This window comes from Onychostruthus taczanowskii, unplaced genomic scaffold (assembly GCF_017590055.1).
Source record: "Onychostruthus taczanowskii isolate IOZ18803 unplaced genomic scaffold, ASM1759005v1 scaffold28, whole genome shotgun sequence".
Taxonomy (NCBI): Eukaryota; Metazoa; Chordata; class Aves; order Passeriformes; family Passeridae; genus Onychostruthus; species Onychostruthus taczanowskii.
In genome coordinates, this window is record NW_024500128.1 from 7,530,656 (window position 1) to 7,557,043 (window position 26,388).

A 26,388-nucleotide genomic window follows, 5' to 3' on the forward strand; every position below is an offset into this window, starting at 1 on the left:
GCGGCGCTCCTGTCAATCAGCGCCCGCGTGCGGGCACCGCCCCCTCTTCCCGTGGTGCCTGCGCGCGGCGGGCGCTGAAATTCAAATCCCGGTAGCGGTTGGGGTGGAGGTTTGGTCGCTCGCGGGCGGCCTTGGCGAGCGGACTCTGCGCGGGCACCGGCACAGCGATGGACCCGTTCACCGAGGTGAGGGCTCGGCCTCCCCCAGGCCGGCAGCCGGGGAGGGGGCGCAGCCGGCGAGGTGGCGAGTGTCCGTGTCGGGGGCGGCCAGGACACAGAGCAGGGAAGGGGCCGGTGGGGGTCCGAAGGGAAGGAGCTACTCCTCTCAGGACGGGGTAGTTGCTCCTGGCTGAGCCCTGTCCGCCACCCTCGTCTCAGCCACCCTCGTCCCCGCTCGCGGGGGATTTGCGGGCTTGCAGCGACCCTCTTATCTCTGCAGAGGGGTGACCCTCGCTGCCCCGCCCCTGGATCCTGGCTCCTGCCGGTGCCTCCGCTACGGGAGCCGCCCGGGCTGTGTCAGGTGCTGCCGGGAGAGGACAGAGCACGGGTGATAGGCGCAAGGGTTTGCGGAGGAGAGGCCCTTTCCCGAGCCGGGAGTTCGCCTTTCATGCGCGTCTGGCAGATAAGAGTTCCAGCGGGGACGGAAGGGACCCCGGCAGCAGACGGGAGCGCTGTTGACACTCTGTGCCTGCCATACCTAAAGGTCGGAGCATAAATCTGTCCAAAGAGGAGACCATCTGATGAAAAATGCATCCTATTTGGCACGATTACCAGCTGCGATTGGTCACTTTCGTTGGCAGGCACGGTTCCTCTTTTTCTTTTTTTTTTTTTAAGGGCTGTTAGTTGTTAGGGTGAATTGGCTGTGTGCTTAAGTTTTGCAGAAACAAAATTGTAGTAAAGTGAAGAATTGGCCACCTTGAATCTGTATGAAGGTTGAAAGTTTCTTAAAGATGCTATGCTGTATTCTCATTTCACGTCAGAGGTGTAGTTTTACAGCTGTCTTGTGACTGCTTTGAGAAATGTCATAGTAAAAAGGGCCTTCAATCACAGCCTGCATAAATAAAGCCTGAACTACTTGAAAAAAAATTCTAATCAGATACACTGATGAAATACTCTCTCCTCCCCTTGTGGACAGTCTGTTTATCAAACTGACATTCTTTAGATAATTTGAGTGCCCAGAACAGGTGACTGCACAGATCTGATTTTAAAAAAACGGACATAAGGTGTTGATCTGAACAGATATACTAAATGTGTAATGCCAAGACAGTCCTACCCTATCCCCATGTAAAACCTTGCTAAGTGTAAACACCTAAAACTTTCTTCCTGAATTGGTAGTGAGTGACATGATCCAGCTTGTCTTAAATAAGCTTCAAGTCCGGACTACTGAATCAAATTTAAAATGGTTTTGCATGCTGGGAGATATTCCAACCTGTACACGCCCTTCTTGTACATAGCTGACTTTGAAATGCTTTGAAAATGACCAACTGTGAGGCCACTCCCCAGAGTAAACTTCATTCAAGTGTTAGCCAGTATTGCAGAATGCATAAAAAGTCACCTTATCAAGAATATTTCTGCTGTGGAGGACATTCCACTGTTGTGTAAAGTTCTTACCAATATTAGTGTCCTAGTATTGAAGTTTAGTAACTTTTCCCTAAGTTCTGTGAAAAGAAATTTTACCACATATTTTTAAGTATTTATGTTCTGTGGTTTGTGTTGCTATTTTTTTTTTCTTTTAATATAACCTTCCTTTAGGTTAACTGTTTTCAAATAATCTTTGTCTACACATTACCGTACTCTGTTATTGCAGGGACCTGGTGAGGCACTGTAAGTGTTGATTATGTAAAATGTAATAATTCGAATCTTAATTGGACAAAGCATACTGTTAAGTCAGTGTCTGCTGATCACTTTGCAGTGGCTAATTTTGTCTGTGTCTCATAGAATTTAAGCTCAGATAAATCTTGGTGTACGATTCGATGGAATGCTTTCAAAACAATTCTGAAATAATGTTTCTTTTGGTTAATCTTTAAAAAAAAAGCTGATAACCTTCTGAATCTCAACCAAATTATTAATACAGATTGCACTGAGGAGATGGTACACTGGGTACTTTCTCAGGATCACAGTGAACATACTATTTGTGACTCTCCATTCACAGCTGATTTTATAACTCAACTTTCTTGCACAAAAGGGTTTATATTTGTTACTATGGGATGTGAGAAATAGTCTAGGTTATTTTGTACTTTGAAGTAGTTTTTGCCATTCACAGAGGCAAGGATGGTTTCCTAGCATGGAGGATGAGCAAAGAGAAATAAGGGATGCTTATTTGGGGAAGATTTGCAAATGTGAGGTTTGAAGTTAACTGTTCCTTCAATTGCTCCCTTTGCTCTATTCTGCTAGTAAAGCAGCGTAGTTGAACAAATTGTTTAAGAACATAATCACATATCATTATATATGGGCCTAAGTATCTCCTCTAATATGTACTTTAAAACACAGAAGTTGCCCATTAACATTTGAAGTGGGAAGGTTTTTTTTCTGATTTTTAGCAAGTATTTTGTAACACAGTAATCCACTTTGACTTTGTAGTCCTCACATTGCTTGATGTAATAAAATAGGTAATGGTCTCATGCACGTTGTGTCATTCCTGGGGCTGTTCTGTGCAGGGTCAGGGGCTGGGTTTCTAGTGGGTCACTTCCAATTCGTATATTCTACGGTTTTGAACTTCTATGATACTCTGAAACTTTGTCATCAGAACAATTGGAGAATGTACTTTTAGAAAATGCCCTGTTGATGAACTTGGAAAGTAAGCCTCAAGTTGCGGAGTGTGGCTTAGTCATCGTGTGTAACAGCACCGTTGGAATTATGGCAGTTGAATGGAAAATTTGAGATGCAAGAAGCCAATAGGAGCTGGAGCTGAACAACAGAGGCGTGCATTCTTGGGAAGTGACATCTCATATGTAACAACTGAAACTCTATTTTGCTCAGCTAACAAAACAGAAAGGAATGTGCCTCTCTTTGAATAGAATTGTAGGAATACTGTTGTAAGACATATTCAACTTTTTGCAAGAAGAGCTGTTAATTTACATTGCCTTTAGGATTTTTTAATGTGGATATTACATGCACTTTGTGTCTCTGCATTTTGGAAATAAGCAAAGTTGACTTGTGGACACAACTAGCATGGAACCTGCATTGAAGGCATTCATGGCATTTCATGCATTTTGGTTTTGGGATTTTTTTTTCCAAATTCCTCTTCGGTGAAAGTTAGCAAAGCTGAGATTTGTTTTCACAAAAAAAACTGTTGAGATTGGCATTCTATTTGTCCTGTGTTGCCCTACAATAGAACATTGTTTAAGACTTCAGCCTTAGACAGTTAAAAATGTGAAATGTGTATTTAATTGCTATGCAACAGGACAGATAATGGCTGGCACAGTTCTCACAATAATTTATGTACCACCAAACAAGTGCAGTTTATATGCTTCCCTTTAAAGGCCATTAGTTCAATTGCACAATTTCTTGTCTCAACATTAAAACCTAGATCAAAAGAGTCATTAAGTATCCTTTAGATGTGATCAAACTGAGTGATAATGACTTACAAATGCTATATTTAAAACAAACAAACCACAACCTATTGTAAACCTCGGTACTGTAAGGAATCACTTTGTAGTAGTGTGGAACATTTAGTAAACCAGCTATTTTATATGGAATATAATCAGGCTACTCAAATTTCCAATGGGTAGGAAATGAGAAAGAATGTTATGTAGCTTAATTGGTATCTCTTTATAGGTTTTTTCTGTGTAGAGATATCTTAAATAAACAGGCTATTTACCATTATATAGCCAGGTATAATATCAGTTTATTCTTAAAATTTAAGCTTGAGACAAAGAAATTCACTTTTTGACTTAGAAGGTGTAATAACAATTTTTTTTAATATTAACAGCCACGCTTATATTTGTTAAACTTTTTTAGACCTCTTGACAATTGCTTCAATGTTGTTTATTTTGTTTGAGGGCTAGTGCCAGTCAGGTGACTTGACCAGATGCTTTAGCAATGTGTCAGAAAACCCTGCTAGCAAGACTTGACTGATCAAGACTGTCACATGATTCAGGATTAAAAAAAAAAAAAAAATTACTTTCAAACATTTCTGATGACTTTGGGTTCTCCAGGAGCCTCTCTTCTTTAATTTTGCCATCACTTGTGTCTCTTTAGCCTGATTTTCTTTCAGCGCCAAGCTAGTTGGAGACAATAGTTGATTTAATGACTGAAATTTGGAACCTGCTGGCTATCTATGCTAAGCAGAATTCCATCATCTTTTACTCTGAGCTGTTACCAGTTAACACACTGCAGTGTCTGGTAACACATGACTTATTCACCACTCAGAAACTCCTTGAAAGAACCCGTGCCAGGCGAGAGAACCTGCAGAGGAAAATGGCAGAGCGGCCGAAGATGGGGGCGAGGCCCACAATGCAGACCAAGAGGGCCAGAGAGCCTTTGGCAGAAACTGGTAACCAGGCACCTCTTCCTGGTGATGAAGGTATTTAGTGGCTTGTTTAATAAAGATGACTTTGATACCAGTCTCATCTTTTTTTCCAAAGGGAAAGTGAAAACCCTGAGCATTTATCTTAAACTAAACAGTGATGGATGCAGTTACTTTGCCTCTAGGACTAGCTTGTGTTTAGCTGGACCTGAGAGCACATGTGCCAAGTCATTAGTAAGCTGTTTAGAAATAATTGCATAATGCCAAAGAGAGTGCCTTGTGCTTGGTAGATTTGGGGAAGTGCATTTTTTTGGGACGTATATCAGGATATTCATAAATCATAGCTTTATTTGTACTACAATTATGTGTTGTTGGAAAATATTTTAGATTGTTTGAATACTAATTTGTTTGAATACTCTGACCTATCCAGCAAAACCAGATACAAAGCCATCACCATCAAAAAGGCTCTGCCCTAATGATATAGAGGCTCAAGCTTCTAGTTCAGAGAATGTACAGCCAGTTCCTTCAAGTTCCACAGGCCATGATTCTGCTCAGATGACTTCAGAATCACAGGAAACTGTTTCTAACAGAGCTTCATTGGTTCAGCCTCTTGAGAAAGTAAAACAAAACACCAAGTCAGAAACTCCTGCGGCCCTTTCAGTCAAAACACGTATGCAGAAGTTGGCAGAACAGCGGCGCTGCTGGGATAGTGAGGGTATGTTTTACTTGCTAAGCACCATTGGTGTCTCTCAGTGTTTGCATTGATGATTATGTTGGCTAGAAGAAGGTAATGTTGTGTGTGGGAAGATTGATGTTTTTTTAAAGAATTCTAAGACAATACTAGGGCAGGCCTAAAATATTGAAGCTGTTATGTACAGCTTAAATTTAAACTTATTTTTCTCTACTCTCATGCCTTGCTTCTCACAACACTGACATAAATTAGTAAACTGCTTGATTAAAAATTTTTAGTTTGCTTAGTCTCAGTGCCTCTGGGGCTAGTAGTTTGATTATGTTGATGGCAGGAACATCTAATTGTTGATAAACAAGTATAATGCAAAAGATACAACCGTATCTCAATATAATTTTTAGCAAAATAAATGTGTTTTCTTTTTTCCCAGATCCCTCTGAATGTGTTCCTCTGTCTCCTCTACAATCAAAAGATCTGTGTGTTTCTCCACCTAAGCAGACATCCAATGCCCTGGCAAGCGAAACCCCAATTGGGAGAAGAGGCCGTTTAGCTAACCTTGCTGCTACAATTGGTTCCTGGGAAGATGACCTAAGTCATCCATCTGCAAAGCAAAACAATGCACAAGAACAGCCTGGCACTACTTGTTTATCCAAATTGTCCACTACAAGTGGAGCATCTGCTAGAATCAATAGTAGCAGTGTAAAGCAGGAAGCTGCATCCTGTTCTCAAAGGCTTGTTGAGGCTTCTATTAATAAACCAGCAAATTCAAAGAGAGCGGTGAGTGTCTGATTTAGTTGCTGATTAAAAATTGATTTGAGTATTGTATTGGGGTGGACAAATGTTAGCACATAACTGTTTAATCTGAATTTAAAGATTTGGTGGGAGCAGTCTTAGTCTGTTTACAACTTTTGCTTTATTGCAATCCCACATGCCCTTTTTTAATAGCAGATCTGAAACAGCTTAGAATTCTTTCTATTGCGACTTAAAGATGAGAGTACTTATGTGTTTTGTTGATTTCAATGTACTTGATTGCTGCTCTTGACCATCAGAAGGGGGGCTTGTTGCAGAGATACGGGGTTTCACTCTGTAACTTCATGTAGCTGATTGACTGAAATTGTGAATGTTATTGCTGTATGAAGACTCAATCAGAATGATGAAATAAGTAGTACCAGATACTTACTGGTCAATTTATGCAATTTCTGAAATGACAATATCTGCCATTCTTGTTTAGGGAAATGTGGGATAATATTGGAAATAGCTGGCAAGAGCATCTGGAATCAAACGCTGAAACAATTTGAAATACTGGATTAAAAAAAAAAGTACTAAAATCTTAATACTTGATCTTGGTTTTTTCTTTTGTTGAAGGAACAGTTGTATTAGGTGATGGTATGCTATGCAGAGTGCTTTCATTCTTTTTCCTCTTGAGAGAATAAGATGTCTCATCTTTTATTCTTTTATTCCCTTGTTAAGGATCCAAACAATTTTTTAACGCCATCTTCAAGAGTTACTGCTCCCTGTTCTAAAGAATCTGAAGTACAACAACAGCCAACAGAGAATCCCTGCAGTCCTCGGAAAACTGAAGAGCGCACACAAACAGCGAAGTCAGCTTTGCCTCAACCAGTTCAGTCCAAAGCAGAGCCAGTCAAAGGAACACATGTGCAACTTGAACCTAAGGGTAAACCCACAACACCAGGTAGGCTGTTTGTTGGCTTCAGTAAATATTCATTCAAATTAGGCCTATGTGTGCTGTGTTGAAAACAACATACTAGTTAAGAATTTAAGGTACCGTACCAGATAATACCTATTTCCAGCTGTAACTTGAAAAAAATGCTGATGAATTCTGTGATAATGATTTTAAGTTATACAGCTACTGTATTTTGCAGGGGATGTTTTCTTGGACATGGTTTTAGTAACTCTTAAGAGAAAAAGCAGCCTAACATGTTAATTGGGATTATTCAAAATTTATTTGAGATTATTTGGTACTATATGTATCCATTTGATATAATGTCAAGAGTTTTGTTTTCTTCTATTTAGAAGAAATCAAAGCTTGTTGCCACATAGGTGCTCTAACTTTCCAGTGTCTTTATTTTCAGTGATAGTATTGATGTCAAAACAAGTGAACATCCTCAGTTTTAAATTCAACAGCTTGTTGTGTCAGAAATCTGGACTAACAGCTTGAACTCTTAAAAATGACTGCTAGAAAAGCAAGTTTTAGATATGCTGACAGTAAAAGATAAGCTTAGTCAAGCAGGGTGGATGCCAAACAACATATCCTCCCCATGTACTAGAATTTCTGTGAAAGATACAAGTGGGGCTGGTTATAGAGGTAATTTGGAAAAGGCAAACCAATTTAAATAACTGGTGTATTACATATGAACTGTAGTAAGAGAGAGAGACATCTACTTTGATTTACTGTTTTATTAACATCACTGTTAATGATTTGCATTTCAGGTTCAGTTTGTATAAAGTATAATGGAGTAAGAGCTGTAAAGGAGACAGTTTAATTGCTTCACTGGGAACCTTCATCAGGATACAAAATTGCCGTGATTTCTTTAATTTTGAGAGTTTCTTTCAAGGCAAAACAATTATTCTTGTAGGGGGATCTGGAATTAAGCCCTTCCTGGAACGCTTTGGCGAGCGCTGTCAAGAGCGTAGTGCGCGCAGCCCTGCTACGAATACTCCAGGGTGCAGAACACCCACTGTTACCCCAAATACAAGGACAATCCAGGAGAGGCTTCTCAAACAAAATGAAAATTCCTCTACTGCCAGTTTAGCACTTCAGCTTAAACAGGTATGACTTGTTCTGTTCATAGTTAGCTTATAAGCTTGGGGAAGGTTATTACTGTTCTGCCCCTACCTGAGAAATCTGAAGTGTTATGACATCTTAAGGCTGTCAGCTTTTCTCCCATCGTTTGTTTAGGAACGTGAACGAGAGCTTGCATGCCTTCGTGGCCGATTTGATCGAGGCAATCTGTGGAGTGCGGAGAAAAGTGACAGTTCAAAGAGGAAGCTTCCAGAAGCTAAAATGGTAATGTGTTACCTCATCAATCAAAATATGATACTTTGAATTGCTTTAACATATTCTGAATACAGAATTAGACGTGGAAATGTATATAAGGGATAAAAACCTGTGCTTTGGGAGTGCCTAGGCTGGCAAGACCACTTGTCTAGTGATTTGTATGATGATTAAGCAATTATTAGTTTATTTACCTCTTATAGAATCAACTAAGACAAGTGATACTGCTTTGAGCCAATTGATTTATTTACTTTTTGATGATAAGTGTGGGGGGTTTCATGTTCTATAACTGCAAAAGCAGAAGAGCTCCTCATGCAAACATTTAATATTTACTACTTCAGTTAAATATCTTGGATAAATAAATAGGGTACTGGATAGGAAACCTCTTTTTCCTAGCAGATGTTGAAATTTATTTTTTTCTGTTAGTTTCTTAGTCACTTTTAACATTACTTTCTGAATGTATTCTGTTTTTATTCTTGCCAGGAAAGCCAATCTCAAGCCAGTCCAAAACATCCTCCTAGTTCAGATGCCTCTGCTCTTGGATCAGAAGACACATCAGCAGGTGACAGGCCAGCAAAGTCTCCCAGCATGGAGTCTTCAGGTGAGAACTGCCACAGTTTGCCTGTGACTAGTGCTGGAGAGGAGTACTGCACTTGATATCCATGAGCAGAGAAAGAGGCCAGTAACACTAATGTGTGGAACTGGACCTCTCCTTTGGTTACTGGTTATCTTATCTAAATCTTGTTGTATGATAGTAGTACTCTGCACTCCTATACCACCTGGAAGGACGACAAGGCAAGACTGTCTTTTTGTTTTTCAATGGGTATACCTATGTTTCAAACTTTAATGGAGGTTAAGTGCAGAGAAGTGAATGGGAATTGTCAGTTACATATTTAGTCTATCCTGTACCTGAGTAACCAAATTTCCACAAGAAGCTAATGGGAGGGAGCTCTTCCCTTGTCAGTATCCCTTCATGATATTAATTCTTATGGTAGGACACCTGAAAAGAATTGTGAGGTGCTCCTGGCATCCTTTCTGGTGCTCACTGAGCAGATTCTTCAGCTCTCTTTGAAAAAAGTGTAAACTTAGCTAATGCTCTTGGTTCACTTGAAAGATCTATCAAATGTCCTTCTAGAAAAATTGGTTTTGCCTGCAGTGGTTTGTGTAGTGGATTTTTTGTCTTTTTAAAATTTTCACTTGCTTTTGGGTGTCTGCACTCTGATATGGTTTCAGCACTGTTTCTTGTGGTGTCAGTTTTCTGATTATAAGATTGAAGACTAGATGTACAGGTTTTGGAGGGTATTCTAATGGGTTTTTTTTGGTGTGTGGCTAACTGGAATATTTAATCTAGTGGTCTTTTTGTTAGTAAGACTTCTAAAATTCAATGACCAAAATAAAGGCTAGACATAATACTTATTTTCTTTATAAACCCCTTAGATACTTCTAAATGTGAAGAGACTGATAAATCCAGTCCTCTGAAGACCGCAGAGTCAAAGAGCCCTGTAAAAGTGATGTCTGTCTCAAAACTTGAACAACTTGATGAAAAACCAAAAGGTTTGCATTGAGTAGACATATATTAACGACTTAGCTTTCTATGGCCCCTTGTCTAGGACAGTGTTAATAGCCTTCAAGTCTGAACAATGAATTCAAATGAAAACATTTGCTGATCCCCATGTGTTTTGTAATAAGACAAATTAGGAAACTTCTATTATCATACATAGCCCTTCTCTCTTGCCATTCAAGTCTTCAAGGAATATTAAAAAGCTGATGTTAAAAGCACAGTGGAAAAGGACAGAAATGACTGCCCTACTATTTGACTTGCAGTTAAGTTTCAGATGTATTTGAACTAAAAGGTTGAAATTTGTCTGAGATGTGCATCTTTTCATTCCCTTTCTGCATTGACTATGCAGTATATGTAAAAATAGTATATTAAAATAGCTATGGAAGTGTACTTTTAGGTTCTATATGCCCGACTGCAAGAAGTGCTTTTTAACCAAGCTTGCTTGAAAAGCAAAACAAGTTTGCTTCTGTTTGTTTAATGAGAGCCTTGATGCTACTAATATATTTTAAAATGTCACCCTTCAGATGAAGTATACGAAGGCAAAATGCGTGTGGATGGTGAGATGAATGGCTCAAAAGTGATAAATGAGATTTTTGAAATTCTTCAAGAGGATGGTCCAGACATAGAAAAGCTGAAGAAAGAAATGAGTATGAGCCTGGAAGGTGAAAGTGATGAGGATGAGCAGGAAGAGTCACTGAACATTTCATCAATGTCTCTGTTAACCCCTCTAGTGGAATCCGTTGGTTCAGAGGTGCGAATTCAGGGAGGGTGGGGAAGAGTTTTTTTATCACACAGAGATGTCCAATTGGCTTGTGAGCTGTGATATTTTGTAGTATTAGGATATCTGGGCAAATAAAGAAGTTACAAAGGGTATTTTGCTAATGAAAGCATAATGAGGCAAAGTTATTTTTCTCTGAAAATAGTGTAGCATATTGGATGCTCTGCTAAACAAGTGGTCTCTGGAATCAAACCTGTTACTAGTACTGGACTTGCAGTGGTATACAAGCATTCAGTGGAGTGACTGCTGATGAAAAATCTGAAGAGAAGTAATTATGTAACTGCACTAATTTGGAAGCTAAAGGTGGCATCTCATTGAGTTCAATAATTTGTTAGTGCCCTTAAATAAATAAACTTGCTCTATGTCCGTATTTTTAAAATACCATCTGTTAAATAGTATTAAACAAATTTACTGTTTATATGTAAAACATGTAAAGGAGAGAGAAAACAGATTATTATTATTATTATGTGAACAGATAGGTGTAGTATGGTGTTTTCTTTTCCTCAGGCCTTTGGTTCTCCTTCTAAGTCAACTGGGGAAGGTAGCAGTATCAGTGATGTCAGTCTGAAGTCTGAGAAGTTCCAAAGGACCAGAGTTCCCAGGGCAGAATCTGGAGACAGTATTGGCTCTGTGTCGGAAGATCGCAATCTTCCTTACAGGTAATAAACACAACCCTGATTCTGTAAGTGTTCAAGTTAAAACATTGGCTTTTTTAACTCTTCTAATGATGCTTACTACTCAAACTACAAATTAAGCTTTTTTTGCAAGATCTGAGCCTTTATCAAAGATTGTGTAGTCTTTTATGTTGCTTAAACTTAAAATCAGCTGTTAGAATGCCTTCTTGAAAGCCAGGCAAGTTGGAAAACTTCAATATATGATACATGGCTGTGTTTGTATTAAAAAGAGCTTAGCACACCTGTGAATCATTTTGTGGGGTTTCCTTTTTCAAAAGTGTCGATGCATACAGATCCCAAAGATTTAAGGAAACTGATCGTCCTTCAATAAAGCAAATAATTGTTCGCAAAGAAGATGTGGCTTCCAGATTAGAAATGAGAAGAAATGGCCCATCTGATCAAGTCAATATCAAAAAGAAAATGCAGGTACTTAATATGCTTCTTAAAATCCTTTTTCTGATCTACTGTTTCCAAATTTAATTGCCCCTATGAAAGTCCAGGGCATTAACATACTGCTTAGAACTGCAAAATAAGGTTGTTAGGTTATTTCTATTTTGTATAAATATCTAATGGTAGGGAATGATTATGCATAATTTGAACAGCTAATGCTTCTCTTAAAAGGATCATGTTATAGATTAAGCCTGGAGAGAACAAGCCATTATTTTGAGATAGAGACAGAGAATCTATGTCTTAGCACAGCCTTTGAATTAGGCAGAATTTGTAACTACCTACTTTCAGTAGGTAACAGTCTGATCTTTACTAGTGCTTTGTTCATCTATAGTGCTGAATTTCTGGTTAGTGCTGCTTCCCTTGGTGAAGGGAAGACTTGACTGGAACATACAATATTGCAGTCTTTCACTCCCCACCATACCTCTGAGATCAAAAAAAAGTTGTGTTGTTCCTTTGCTGAAGTAACAGTTAACTGCAAGGCTTTAATAGTTTGCTATCTAAGAATCTGATTTTCTTTTGAAGCCTTGCCCCGCAAAAAGGCTCACCTAGAGACATTTCCTTGTTTGAATGCAACACTAGATCTCTCTTCTTGGTAATTATTTTTACTACTGGTTTACTGTAGGAACTGAACAATGAGATCAACATGCAACAGACAGTGATTTATCAAGCCAGTCAAGCTCTGAACTGCTGTTTTGATGAGGAGCATGGAAAAGGGTCGCAAGAAGAAGCAGAAGCAGAGAGACTTCTTCTCTTTGCAAGTAGGTTTTTCTACTCAAGTTAAATTCTTTGTAATGAACATTTTGACAAAGTTCGTAATTTCTTCCTCATTTATTGTGTTACATTGTGGCCATTTATTAATAGTTCCTCACATGGAAAAAAGAACAGGATAGTATCTGTTTTATCTCAGCTCATTTTATAGGCAAGAGGACATTTTTAGTATCTTTCTTGACCCTTATATTCATATTACACTATGATTAATATTTAAGTTGCATTTTACATACTTAGGGCAGAAAAAAATTGTTCAGTACTTTTTTTTTCTGTAGAACTGTAATTAATTTCTTTGTGCAGCTGAGAAGAGAACTGCTTTATTGGAAGAATTGAATAAACTGAAGAGTGAGGGACCACATAATAAAAGAAATAAAGCTGCTTCTGCATCCGCTGAATTTGCTCCCTCCAGGGGATCTGTTTCCATTTCAGAAATGCGTCTACCTCTAAAAGCAGACTTTGTATGTGGTACAGCTCAAAAGCCAGGTAAAACTAGCAAACAAAAGCTTTATTTCTTTTCTCCTCCTTCCTCATTCTCCCAACATGTATTTCTGGTTCATTCTCCTTGTTTTTTTTTTTTTTTTTTTTTGTCTTCTGCTTTGATGTTCTCAGAAATCTAGGGGTAATGAAAATTTAGCTATTCCATTCACTTCATCTGACTAACTTTTCAATGTTTCAGTGAAAGCTGATGTGTGGTTAAGCTGGCAAACCTAAGGAGTACAAAGAACTAAGATTATCTGCTGTTCTGACTGAAAGTTCTTCCTCTCCCCTTTCACACACTGGTTACTGTAGGTCTGGCCTGAGATGCCCCAGGCAGTAAAGCAGTTGCTGTGAATCCTATGGAGACAATTTTACTAGTAGACACAGCATAAAGAAAATAAAATTGTTTTAAGATTAAGTTTACAAACAATGTCTCAAAATGTAAAGATTCAAATGTAACTGAATATTTTAAGTAGAGTGAAACAGATGTGCTTAACAGCAATGCAGTACTTGGGGATTTTTTTTAGATACTTGGAGTCCTCTGGCTAACCAAACCATCTGATGTGTGCTTACAGAAGCAGGAAATTACTACTATGTAATAATACTGAGATCTGGAGCAGAAAACATGGTTGCAACTCCACTAGCAAGTACTGCCAGTTCCCTGAATGGAGATGCTCTTACTTTTACTACGACGTTTACTATGTAAGTATAAAGAAATTCTTCAATCAGTTGTAACTCCGGTGGAGCATGCGAAAAAACATTTGAAGTCTTAGTTATAAGAATGACATATTCTGCAACAAAGTATGGAGAGATTTTGTGGTATACCTATTTCCTTCTTCAAAAAATAGCTGGAAGGCACTTCTCTCAAAAGAGCAACCTAGACTTAATCAACCATCCATCAGCTACTTTATCTCTTGCATTTTCTGCCTTTTGTTCTTTCCTGGAACACCTGCAATGACAGATGGATTGCTGTGCCCAAGATGTGTTTTTCTCTTTTACAGCAACTAACATTTTATGTAGCTATTAGCTTTTGGTATCTGGGAAAATAGCGCTCTTACAACTATAACTTCAACTCTCACATGTCAGCTAAAATGGCATTGTGAGTTCAAATGGCTGTTTGCTAGTAAGTCTTCAAAATAAAGAAACAAACTCTGCTTTTGAAGTTCAATTGTACTGGAATTTTCACTTAAAGCTATTTACTCAAAAAACCCAGTATGTGACAGGCGAGGGTGCAGTCTGAGAAATGGTGGATGCACATTTTCTGCCCCTTGTCCTCCCCTCCCCTTTTCTGAGTTCTGGAAAGAATTTTTAAATAGTAATATATACTAAAATCTTTTTGCTCCTTGGACAGTTATAAGGAGCAAAAGGAGGGAAGAAGTAAAGAGTAACTTAAAACCCAACTAAATTAATCAAAAGAAAAAAAAACAAAAAAAAAAACCAACAACAAAAACAAACAAACGACAAAAAAAAAAAAAAAAACCCACCCACAAAAAACCCTGCCACAAATCACAACAAAAGCCTTTTTACTTCCGTTTGTTTACCTTGTTTTTTTCTTCCCTTTTAGGCATGATGTGTCAAATGACTTTGAAATAAATATAGAAGTTTACAGTTGGGTATGTATCATTTCCTGTGAAGAGGAGGTGTAAGGGAGAATGATGTGCTGTACTGTCTCAATACATTCTTGTCTTACAGGTGCAGAGAAAAGAAGGTACAAGCACTGATAAAAGGAAAAAGTCAAATAAATCTAAGGTAAATGAAACCTGAAAAATCAGTATGTAATGTTTCAACAGAAGGTGCACTAGGAAAACTGACTGATAGTCTCAGACAGTCTGTTCCTTGCTTTTACTCCCTTCTTGGAACATCTGCCATGACAGATGGATTATGGAGACCTACAGCAATTAGTAGATTGGACCTGCAGCACTTGGTTGAATCTGAAATATATTGGTGGGAAAGAAGTCTTACTAGTTCTGCAAAATACTATGCTTTGCAGACCTTTATTTATTAGATGTGGGGCCTCCAATAGTGATTTATAGCCCTTTTTCTCCAGTTAAACCATGCCGGACAATATGCCCTACCCTGGAGTTTGATTTATCTTAAAGGTTTTATTGATCAACAAAAAACTCCTCTTTCTCCCCAGTATTAAGTATAAGCACGAGATGCTTACTTTTTAAAGCAAACATTGTTTTAAAAATGATGTGCATATCAAGTGTTTGTGCCTTTTTAAGGGTATGTGAAGATATGTAACCCTAAACAAGCCTTTCCTGGAGTTGGTTTGGGTTTTTTTTTTTGTGGTGGTTTTTTTTTTTTATTTTGGGTTGCTTTTGGGGGCGTGTGTATGTATTTTTCTTTTCATTCTAAAGAGCACACAGTGAATTAATGGCTTCAGGACTGATTTCCTCCTTGACATGATATCTGTCACTTGGTAAAAACAAGAAACATGGGTGTCTTTCAAAACAGTTGGAATGAGTACTTAAGTCCTGTGTCTGCAAGAAAAAATAGGAAATTTCTTTATTCTTAGATTTGTCACAGTGAAAGCTTCTACCTATTCTCTAATAAAAAGTTCAAGTACCAGGGTTTACTTCTCTCCTGTGCTGTAGTTTAAAGGAATTTTTACTTAAAATTGAAGGATTTCATGCTACTGTAGGTAAGTTGCTGATATGAGGTTACAGGTTTGCCAGTGGCATCCTGTATCTGCTTTTTGACAACCCCTTAGACTTTCAACCTCAATAAGAGTACATAACTCCAGTTTGTGTTTAATATACAGTCTCACTTAAACTTTGAGATTTTAATTTGAAAATAATGATGTATAACAGTATATTGAACATATACTTACTTTTATTGTTAACTCTTAGTTAAGCAAATGTAACTTTGAAATCCCATTACATAGGTAAAAAGGCCTACTAAGATCGGTTTTCTGCTTTAACTTTTCTGCAGTAATTATTTCTTTGCTATGTAGCATTTCTTCCACTGAAATATATTATGTCCTGTCAAAACCCAAGACTTACTCATAGTAATGAATACCCACTCAAAATTTGAGATAAGCCTTCAGTAGTTTCACTGTCTAGTTTTCATGCAAATGTGCTGGACAAACTCAGTAGCAAATGCATTTATCTTCTTCTCTTTTGTAGGTTATTACTCCAAAGAGATTATTAACATCTATTACCTCGGTAAGTATGAACGTAATATTGTAACAAGACCTGACGATGACCCCTTACAAAGGGCATGTTCTCACACATTAGGCTGTGCCCATAAGTTCTTTCTGCTCCTTACATAAGGTTCTATAAATTGTCCAGTTTTCTGCCAAATTTTTCAGCCATCAGCTCAAGAAACAGCTCTGTTACATATGTGATGCTGGAAATATGCATTTATTTTGACTTTTCATTTTTTTTTCTATTTGATTGGGTTTTTAAAAGCACTTCAAATCTAATTTCTTTTTACCTTGGCTTTTTCTTCAGTAGAAACTATCAGAAGTACTTCTTCACTAAGCTTTTTTTTCTCTCTCTTTCTAGAAAAGCAACCTTCTTACTCCAGGTAAGTAAAGTCTGAACATCTTATGCCAGGATGAATAATCTACACTTGCTGTCAAAACTACTATATCAATAAATAATACTTGTAACAGATGACAATTTGTGAGTAATAAACACTAAATTTTCCAACCCAGAAACTGGCCCTGTGCTTATTCTGTTACCATTACATTCAACAGAAGATATCTTTACAAAATCAGGACTAAAATCTGGTATCAGATACCCACAATTTACATTTTTTTTCCTGAAAGTATGAATTCAAACTAATGTAATGATTTTAAAAGTAGAGAACAAGAGTCTGCTGTCAACAAAGTAATATAGAATAATTTGAAAATATGAACAGATCCTGAAATATTGCTTGTGTGTAGTGTTTTGTATATATATTTATATATAAAAAAGTATATAAACCTGTTTATATATTCCCGACTCTTGACAAAGAAAAATAGCACCTCTAAGTGTTTTTCTAAGTATATAAAAACATTATACACTTATCTGATTAAAGTATGTGATACTTGAGCTAGCTTTAGCAGAAATTGCAGCAATAGGAGCTCATAAACTAAATCTGGAATGTGTATCATGCTGCTGCTACTAGTAAGATTCCTGAGCTACAGTGTGTGTTTCTCATGATGTAAGTGCAAAGGAAAGGTGTACAAATTCTGGAAGATTGCAGTGTGTCACTTGAGAAGAGGTTGAGATAGACAAGTCACGTTCCTACTGCAGGGCACGTGTGCTTTGTAGTGTGCCCCAGCACACTCTCCATCCCCCTGAGATTTAAATTGCTTTGTTTTCTCATTTGTGGATGTTCTCAAACCTTGTTTCTGGAAGAAAAGATCAGCTGAGGAGGAATGGTGTGTGTCAAGATTCTCTCTGAATGTGCTGCTGAGCTGAGCTGCACTGCCAAGAGTGCTTCTCCTGGAGTTCTGAGCAGGGCATGCATGCAGTAGTGCAAATAAAAATAAAGTACTTTTTTTTAAGCCTTGCAGCATCCTGATTGTGTGTTTTGGTATGACTTCACTTTATCTTTTCTCCACAGCCATGGCCAGTCCAGGTGGCCCAAATGCCATACGCAGTACGAATTTCATCCTTGTTGGGTCCCACAAGTTATCGCTGTCTTCTGTGGGAAATACCAAATTTGCACTGGACAAGGTAATGGAAATTATTGGTTGCTAATCCAAAGGTAATTGCATGCTACTAGAAAAATAAGAGTCTGGGTTTACTTTTCAGGTGGAAGTACCATCCTAGAAATGAAACAAATATAATGGTTTATAGATAGGTTATTTATATAGACATTAAAATTTTTGCGTCGTTTTTACTTACATATAATTTCACATTAATTAAATGTAGTTTTGACATAAACAGGGAAATTTTCATTACTATGCCAGGTGCTCTTTCATTTCTGTGGCTCAGTAGAAGATATGGTTGTGCAAAGATAATGAAGGAATTTGATTACTGATTTGTTTTCACTGGCAAAAAATTGATGTATGCAGTTGGCATTTTTATATGTGGTCTTCATATTGCTGTTCCTAGTCTTGCAGTTATCACTAACGAAGGCATTGTGTTTTAATGATAATGAAGTATTTCAATTTTTCTGCACTTAATTGACTTAAAAAAATGCCATTTGAATATATTTAGGAGCTTGAGTTTTTCCTTTCATATCCCAAGAAGCAATCATCTTTAGTTTTTTGGAGAGCTATTATAGAGTTTTATGCCATTAGTTCCTTGTCTAAACAGAATGTTTATTGGCTTTTGCTATGAGAAGTTTAAAAAATACATTCTTACATTCATTGTAATCTCTAACCTTGTAATATCTAATACCTAAAACCTATTTTAATAGGTGTTTATGCCAGCAGCTATCCTAAGCTAGTTTGAATTAATTCAAATGTTACTACAGTTTATGGTAATACTAAATCATAGCTTGAGCTACCCAAACAACAGCATAAGAATAATCTTCTTTTTTTTGGCTAATCAAGTCTTACGGTGATAATAGTATTATTGCAATTACAGCTTCTGATGAGAGATGAGAAAACAAGAACTAGTTATCTTTGTGTATAAGCCTTAAAATATCCCAATAATCCCAACCTGCATTTTAGAAGTTTTACTTTTTGTAGATAGAAGCAGATTCCTTCACTGAAACAGCTGGCAGAACAATGGTTAAATTGCACTCTTGTTACTGACTTGTGAATTTCAGAAGTAGCAGCTTTGGTTCTTCAGCGTAAATGTTCCTCTTAACCAGAACTATATGTACAAATCTTTCTGGGTAGCTTACTTATTGGAAACCTCTTGTTCTTGGAGATAATGGAATCAGCTTTTGCATTATATTCAGCATTTTAGGTTTGAGCTTCATTGGTTTACGTTGTATGACAGGACACTAGACTGGACTAGTGAAAAATAGAAAAAGCACAATGTTCAAAGAGAATTCTGGGGAAACTATCCATTGGTTAATTTTTTGCAGATGCAGTCTTACAGTTAGGTGGCAAAAAGGGGAATTCTTATTCATGATTTGTTTGGGTTTTTTTTATTAAATTACTACCTCAGTAATATGTCAGTTTTGACTTGGCCTATGGCTGTACCAAACAGCTGCTTCCTCATGTATTTCTAATATGGAACAAACTGATGCCACAGTGGTTTTTTTGAGTGCCATTCCTCTCTTTTATCTATGTACTGTTAAAATGTAGGGTACAAAGGACCAAAATATATTAATATATAACTGTCCTTTTTTCTTCTAGACCATAACTTTGCACTAATTGCATTGAGCATGTTTCTTTTTTCCCTAGATAAATTTTGAAGGGGAGGAAAAAGAGCTGTTGGGCTATATGTTCCAGGACAAGGTTGCTATGTTCCTTTAGTTTCTAACTTAAAATAGGAAAATGCTTTCTAGTGCATGTTGCTTATCTCTCTCTGGCCTTTTTTTTGCAGAATTTTTTTTTTATTCTTCTGAGAAAATGCTTACAAAGATTTACTAACTAAACACAAGATGTTAGAAGCCTTTAAGACTTGCAGAGTTCTACCCCCTTCACAATAATAAGCATGCTGCTGGAACTCAGATTTAGGTTGCCTAGGGTTTTTCCTTAACTAGTATGTTTCTCTTGTCTTCCCAGATCATTAGAGGAGGGTGTTTCTTGCTTCAGAACAAACTGATGTGTTTCTTAAAGAGTTCTACTCAGGAAATTTGAGACAGCTTCTTGATGAACTACACAGAACATAGAATCAGCTGCTGTGCTGATAAGAGAACCAGAGAAAAATGTCTGGCAGCCTAAATGTTGTTTCAACTCATTGTTGCTGAAGAAGATGATAATCTCTCATAACCTAAATAATCTTTCTTCTTATTCTAACCTTGTTCTGACAAGACATATCATTTGTTTTTTTTTTTTAAGCAAAAAGTTTTGAAAATACTAAACACAACAAATAAATGAGGTCCTTATTTGTACACAAATATGCACTTAAAATATTTTGCTTGATGTATATGTTTTGGCTTTAAAATTGTATAAATTGATATCCTTACCAGAAATAATTTGTCTTTAACCTATGAAAATTGCTTTATCTAGTTAATAGTTTGAGTCCTGCAGAAGAAAGTGTTTTAAGTGAATTTTCATATTTTCTCTCAAAATTAGGCAAGTGATACTTTTAGTGCCTATCCTCTCGATTTTTAATCAAAAGTCTCCTAAGAAACCAGTTTTTCAAATGCTTGAGTTCTTTTGAGGCCCTTTACAGATAATCTTCTGTGACAGTAAGCTGTGTTCCTGTGGCAAATACCTGAGTGACCGCACCAGAATGCAAGATAGCATAGTCATGGGCTTTAGTTTTCTTTTAATCTAACTGGATATTTTTCAAACTGCTTTCTTTCTGTCACCTTTAACTCTATGAAAGGGATATATTCTAACTAGAACTCTATTTTCTCATTATGTGTACATGAGAGTGTTTTGAGACCTGCTTTAGTAATTAGTAATGGGGTTGTAGGCTCTGCAAAACTGTGTTGTGTTTGTTATACAACCTCTTCGCTTTGCCTGTCACAGAGTTCCTCACTGGTAGATTTCATAAAGTGGATTCTTCTTTTCTGACATAAAGCTTAAAGGAGATGCAAAACCCATGAACCTGAAATGGGGAATGGCCAAATATTCTTGAGGCCCTCATTCAGAAATGGGTTTACTGTGCTTTATTAGGGTTATATGCCATTATTCCTTGGTGTAGCATGTAGGGTTATAGTTGTCTTTGCTGATAAGTTGCATCAGTCCTGGATTTTTAATTTTTGTTAATGTGGAAGTGTTTTACTGTTTTTTCCTTCTCAAGTGGTCATGGAGACTCCTCCCTAATGCTTAGATTTTTTTCTGTGCTATACTATTCCTGTTGAGTACAGGAGAAAGCCATTAAGTTAGTTGAGTAGATTGAGTAGACATATGAAAATGATTTGATCACCTGCTTTTGTATGTGTGTCTTATGTATGGGAGGAAGCTGCAGGATGTCTGCAATTCCAAGGTGATCAATTTCTAACCACAACACCTATTTTGGTGTTCTGCAGAATTCACTGAGGCCCACAGATGAGCACTTGTAACTACTGAGGGTTACTCCTGCTCATCTTAACTAACAGCAAAATTTAGTTCCATTTGAATGGTATTGATTCCATAGTTCTGAAAGCTATTTTGTTACTGTGTACACATGCCTGTGCCTATTCCCTGGCAAACAGTTCTTTATTGGTATTTGAGTAGCAGCACTGACCTTCCTGTTTTTTCTAGTAATACAAAATATGTATGTTTCTGATTTTTTTGTCAATTTCTTTTCAAGATTCTTAGCAGTGCTGGTTATTCAGACTAGAAATAAAACGCAGTGTGTAGAATGCCATGCAGGTCATCATTTGCTTGAATTAGCAGTTTGCCTCAGTTTCCTTGTGAGGGAGGAGAAAAAAAGGGATGTGATTTCATGGGAGTAGTCAAGGTAATGAGGCATTATGTGTGGAGGGCTTGGGGAAAGCTCAAAGGCAGCCCTTTGTTGCATGCTCTTCCTCAAAACTCTTGACTATCAAATGACCTGACCTCTGGTACAGTAATGAAGCTAATATTTATTTTTCCAGTGACAAAAATAGGACTAGGAACCTTTTCTGTTAGAAATTACTTAACATATGTCTTTAACACCTTGAATGTTAGTTGAGAACTGTTTTCATTACTCTTCCACTTTCTAGGTTTGCTTTTATATAAAGATTTATCTGAGTAGGCTCTACTACATCAGTATCTGCCAAAAATGCTTATGGTATCCAAGCACCATTTCTGTTTAAGCTCACTTTGGTATTTTCCAAACAACTTGGTGTCAAACTGAGGCAGAAGCTTGAAAGCTGCAGACTGGTGCTTTCTGTTGTTTCTAACCATGCTTGAAGAGCCTGTTTCCATAGCTAGAGTGCATGTTTATGTATATATATCCTGATGAGCAAACTAATAAATTGGAAAGCTTCTAAATGAACTTGAAACCAAAAGTGATTATTACTGTTTTGCTTGAGTCTGACTGCTTCTTTCTGGCTGAAGGTCCTAAGAACAAGACAGTGCTAAGATCTTGGTGCAGGTGGCTTGCTTGAACTGGTAAGTCTTAGTTGAGAGGTGTCAAAATTAAATGATTGTTTTACATTTTGCAGGTTCCCTTTTTATCTCCTTTGGAAGGTCACATATATCTGAAGTTGAAATGCCAAGTGGACTCTTTGGTGGAAGAGAGAGGGTTCTTGGTAACGTATTTACTCTATTCACTTCAAACTCCTGCCTTGGAAATTACAGGTCCTATTAAATATAGTAACTTTTTAATGTCACACCTGTGTTTGAAGCTTAAAACTAGCTTGATTTTTTTTTTAATCTCTGAACAAGACCACAAATGGTTTTTAGTTTGTCTTCTATACATGTCTAAGTTAAAGCCACCTTTTAAGAGTTTGTGTATCTCTCTTCTAAACACCTGATTATTTGTTATTTTGAACTTCAATTAACCTTCTCTTGCTAAAATCTCTGATGTTAGATGAGATTTTAATTTCAATGGCAGAAAACTTTACAGGACTCTTTTTGTGTGTCTAAAAAAACAAAAGATTGGGTATTTTTCCACTGTGATCACTGCTTTTCTAAATGACAAAGAAACAACAGGGTTTTTTTGTGGTTTTTTTTTTTGAGAAAAATCTTGTGCCATTCCCTCTAAAACTGGACCTAGAAAATGCAGCTGATAGTTGGACCTAGGAGCTGGAACTGTTGAAATGCCCACAAGATGGCAGTAAATGTGCTATGAAAGTGAAACATTAACATTTGCTGTTATTTTGGTGTTTCCAGAAATCACGATTTCTTTAGACTTTTCAAACACTGTTTTCTGTCTCCTTTCCCTTTACTTAATTGAAGTCGAACAGATTTCATTAGATGCAAACACTTCACATGCTTATGGTATTTGCTGTCCCATGTTTTTGTGTACTAATTTGAGGAAGTCCGTATTTGCTTCTACTGCACAATATGTAAAACCTGAAGAACGATGTACATGCATACTGGATTTGGAAACTCCCTGCATCATTGAAAATTATAATCTGAGTTGTGAAGAGTGAGAATCACAATGCATACCTTAACTGGGAAAAAAGTTCTGTTATAAGTTCAAGAGGTATCAGGAATAGAAGTCAGATACTAAACTCTCCATTCCAGTTCTAAGGAAATGGGGCTTGAAATTGATGAAATCCAGCATCCAATAAAAGAACTGCCAACACAAACATTTAAAAATCAATTTCTAATTTCCTTTGAACTGACTAAACCTTGAGTGTGGCCTCTTGAATAGCTGCATGTTTTTAATCCTGATTTGTAAGTAAAAAAATTACTCAAATATCTAATAATAATAGTTTTTTGAATACATTTTGGGAACCATTTATACTGTATTTACTGTAAATAACTGTTCTTTACCTTAAAATAATGGCAATGCTTATCACCATCAACATGAAAATCTTGTAATTTTAAACAGCAATGATAGGTGCCCTTTTAGCAAAAGGCTGCAAACCTGAGAATGATAGTATGAGCTAATTTTCTATGCCATCTGGAAAATAAATACACTGTCTGAGTAGAACCTTCTCTCAGTATAATTTTTTCCTTCTCTTTCATTTAGTCTTATGAAGGGTTGAACTTACAGAACCATTCTGGTAAAAAAATAGTCAAAACAGACCAAACTAAAGGTACAAAGTTACCCCATTTAATTTTTTGTTTTTAAGACTATGTTTGAAGATGTCAGTGGATTTGGAGCGTGGCATAGGCGCTGGTGTGTGCTGTCTGGAAATTGTATCTCCTATTGGACATACCCAGATGATGAGAAACGAAAGGTAATGCTGTTTTGTAAAGCTTAAGCCTAAAGTTCTGTAGTACCCTACACAAATAGTTGTTCCTTTTTAAAGACAGTAATGTTTAGGTTTTAGGCTGGTAAAGCATGGGATTCAAGTTCCTAAAGCTTCCTTGGGGAATGGAGGGGACTTGTCTTCATAAAGCTGACCCTAAATCATGGCAAACTTAGAAACTGACTTCCCTGTCTAGTGGGAAAAGGGATGGAAGATCTATATTTAATTTCCCCTTTAGTCTTAAGGCCTTCCATTGTGCTCATCAAATCATTAATTATTTAATTGAAATTGATTGATTTTTACAGCTTAATAAGCAGACTGTATCTAGTTGCCTTAAGTTTTAGACAAAATGATGACTAACACTTAATATGGTAAAAAAGAGTGGGCAATCCTTGTATATTGCAGAAACATAGCTTTAATTGTGGACTATCTTATTTGAAGTCCTTGTCTTCTTGCAGCTCCACATAGTAGCTGGAACCGGTGCTTTTTAAATGGTTCTCACAGAAAACTAAGTTCTTGTTGGGCTAATGAGACAAATCAGAGGTTCATCTGTCACTGAGGTGAACCTTCTTGTCTCCTAAGAGTGTTCCTGCAGTGTATTAGATGGTTTCCAGGTTCTTTTAAAGACTGCTTTCAAGAGGGTTTTTCTGATTCACTGAAGTTATTTACCATTAAACGCTTTCTTGTTTAGTGGCAGAGCATTTTCTTTCCCAAATTCTGTGGCAAAATCTGGTCCTTTTGGGACTTCTATGCCAATCCAGATGCCTGAGTTTAGTTTCTTCCCTGCTAACAGAGGAACACCATATGCTGATAGTTGACATTGCCAAAATATATCAATGTACTTTTTTTCCTTGCCAGGAGAGAGGGAAAAATCTCTGCCTACTGTAAGACAAGATAGTAAAAAAAAAATAAAAGTTGAACAAGAAGGTTCCTATTTTGCTTTTGTCTGCAAGCAAGAAGCTTTGGTTTGTTTTGCAGATTTTGTTCTGGAAAATCTTCTAGACTTGTTTCACTATTTTTCAGAGAGAGAGTCAGCTGTGTTTTGGTGATCTGATCTACAAAAATATTAAACTTATTAAATGCATCCCCTCGCCCCTACTATATCTGTTCTATTGTACAGAGACAGATGTCACCCAGAAATATCAGTATTAGTCCATGATTACTTTAAGTCATGGGATGTGTTTTAAAATGATTTCTTACAGCTGCACTTATATCATCTTTTTGTATGGAGTAACTCACTGAGAGAAGGTGTGTTCACTTAATATCATCGAAGTTGTCAAAGCATATGTTGTTCAGAATTACTCTTGATTGCAGTGCTCTTGACTGATGAACTGATTTCACTTTCAGCACCCTTTGGGCCGGATAAACTTGGCTAACTGCACTAATCATCAGATTGAACCTGCCAACAGGGAGTTCTGTGCCCGTCCCAACACTTTTGAACTAATAACTGTCCGACCTCAGAGAGAAGATGACCGAGAGACCCTTGTCAGCCAATGCAGAGACACACTCTGTGTTACAAAGTGAGTGCATGAAATCATGGAGGTTGTGGGAGGGTATTTTACGTCATGTGATAGTTCTAGTAATGTAGGAGCTTTACAACTTTGTCATAATGATGCAAAGGTCACTTAAATGCTGAGGGTTTTGGGTGGCATTTGAACTGGTTTGTTCTCTTTTAGTCCTGACTGCTTTCTAGAAGTGGGAATGCCAGGTGGCTTGGTAGCAGGATGGTGGAATGTTTGACTTAATTTTTAACCCTACTATTTCTTGTGGGATTCTGTGGTTGATCAGCTTGACATTTGTCACAATAAATAATTGGAGGTGGAGAATAATCCACAGGGTTCCTTGCCTTCTAGGAACTGGCTGTCTGCTGATACTAAAGAAGAGCGTAACCTTTGGATGCAAAAGCTCAACCAAGTGCTCATTGACCTTCGCATGTGGCAGCCTGATGCCTGCTACAAACCTGCTGGAAAGCTTTAAACCTGGGAAAGGAACTACACAAGAAAAGAATTTAAATGAAATTGTGGAAAGTCCTCTGAGTCACTTATGCTTTAAGTTTGAGAGAGTATTTAACATTATACAGGACTATGTTATGCAGTATTTTTATTTCACTTAAAAAATTTTAAAACCTTCTTACTTCCTAATTTTGAGCATGGTAGGAAGCAATTAGCTGTTTCTCAATGTGCTAAATATTTATATAACTCCTTTTTTGGAAGTCTTCTAGCCAGGTGCATTCTCTTTTTTAAACAACTAAATTATTGCAGGAAATCACACTTCAGGGCAGGAAGGGGGGCACTAGATAGTGAAAGACAAGCTTTCCAGATAACTCAGCTCCCTGAAAGAAACAACAGTTCAAAATACTCTTAACAAGAATGCTGCTGAAGCACAAGATTCAATGTTGTAGCTTTTGTTGGAGTTCTTTTGTAATGATCAGGCATAGAAGTAACTAGTCAATTTTATCCTACAACATGCAGTATAGATAATTCTGCTTGTCCAGCATCCTTGTGGTCAGAACAAGATATGCACAACATATTCATACTACTTTTGCAATTTCTTATACAAACTAGTGTGGATAAGTGCGTGGCATGTACACTATGTGATTTGCAGGTGTGGAATTAAGTATGCAGTACATTGCACTTTGATAGAAATGGAAGGTCTTGAGTATTTTTG

At 37.3% G+C, this 26,388-nt stretch overlaps 1 protein-coding gene across 1 annotated transcript; it reads left to right on the top strand.

Moving 5' to 3' along the window:
- Positions 1-115: 115 nt before the first annotated feature.
- ANLN (anillin actin binding protein) lies at positions 116-25,698 on the top strand. Its single transcript, XM_041407834.1, has 25 exons — positions 116-185; positions 4,371-4,524; positions 4,898-5,182; positions 5,586-5,932; positions 6,626-6,848; positions 7,753-7,946; positions 8,076-8,183; positions 8,655-8,772; positions 9,609-9,725; positions 10,257-10,483; positions 11,018-11,169; positions 11,463-11,610; positions 12,257-12,392; positions 12,703-12,885; positions 13,455-13,581; positions 14,444-14,492; positions 14,572-14,628; positions 16,008-16,046; positions 16,389-16,410; positions 17,437-17,549; positions 19,178-19,231; positions 22,021-22,107; positions 23,602-23,709; positions 25,069-25,241; positions 25,575-25,698. Exons 1-25 carry the CDS (start codon positions 168-170, stop codon positions 25,696-25,698), a joined length of 3,363 nt encoding a protein of 1,120 aa, XP_041263768.1. The 5' UTR covers positions 116-167.
- The last annotated feature ends 690 nt before the right edge of the window (positions 25,699-26,388 follow it).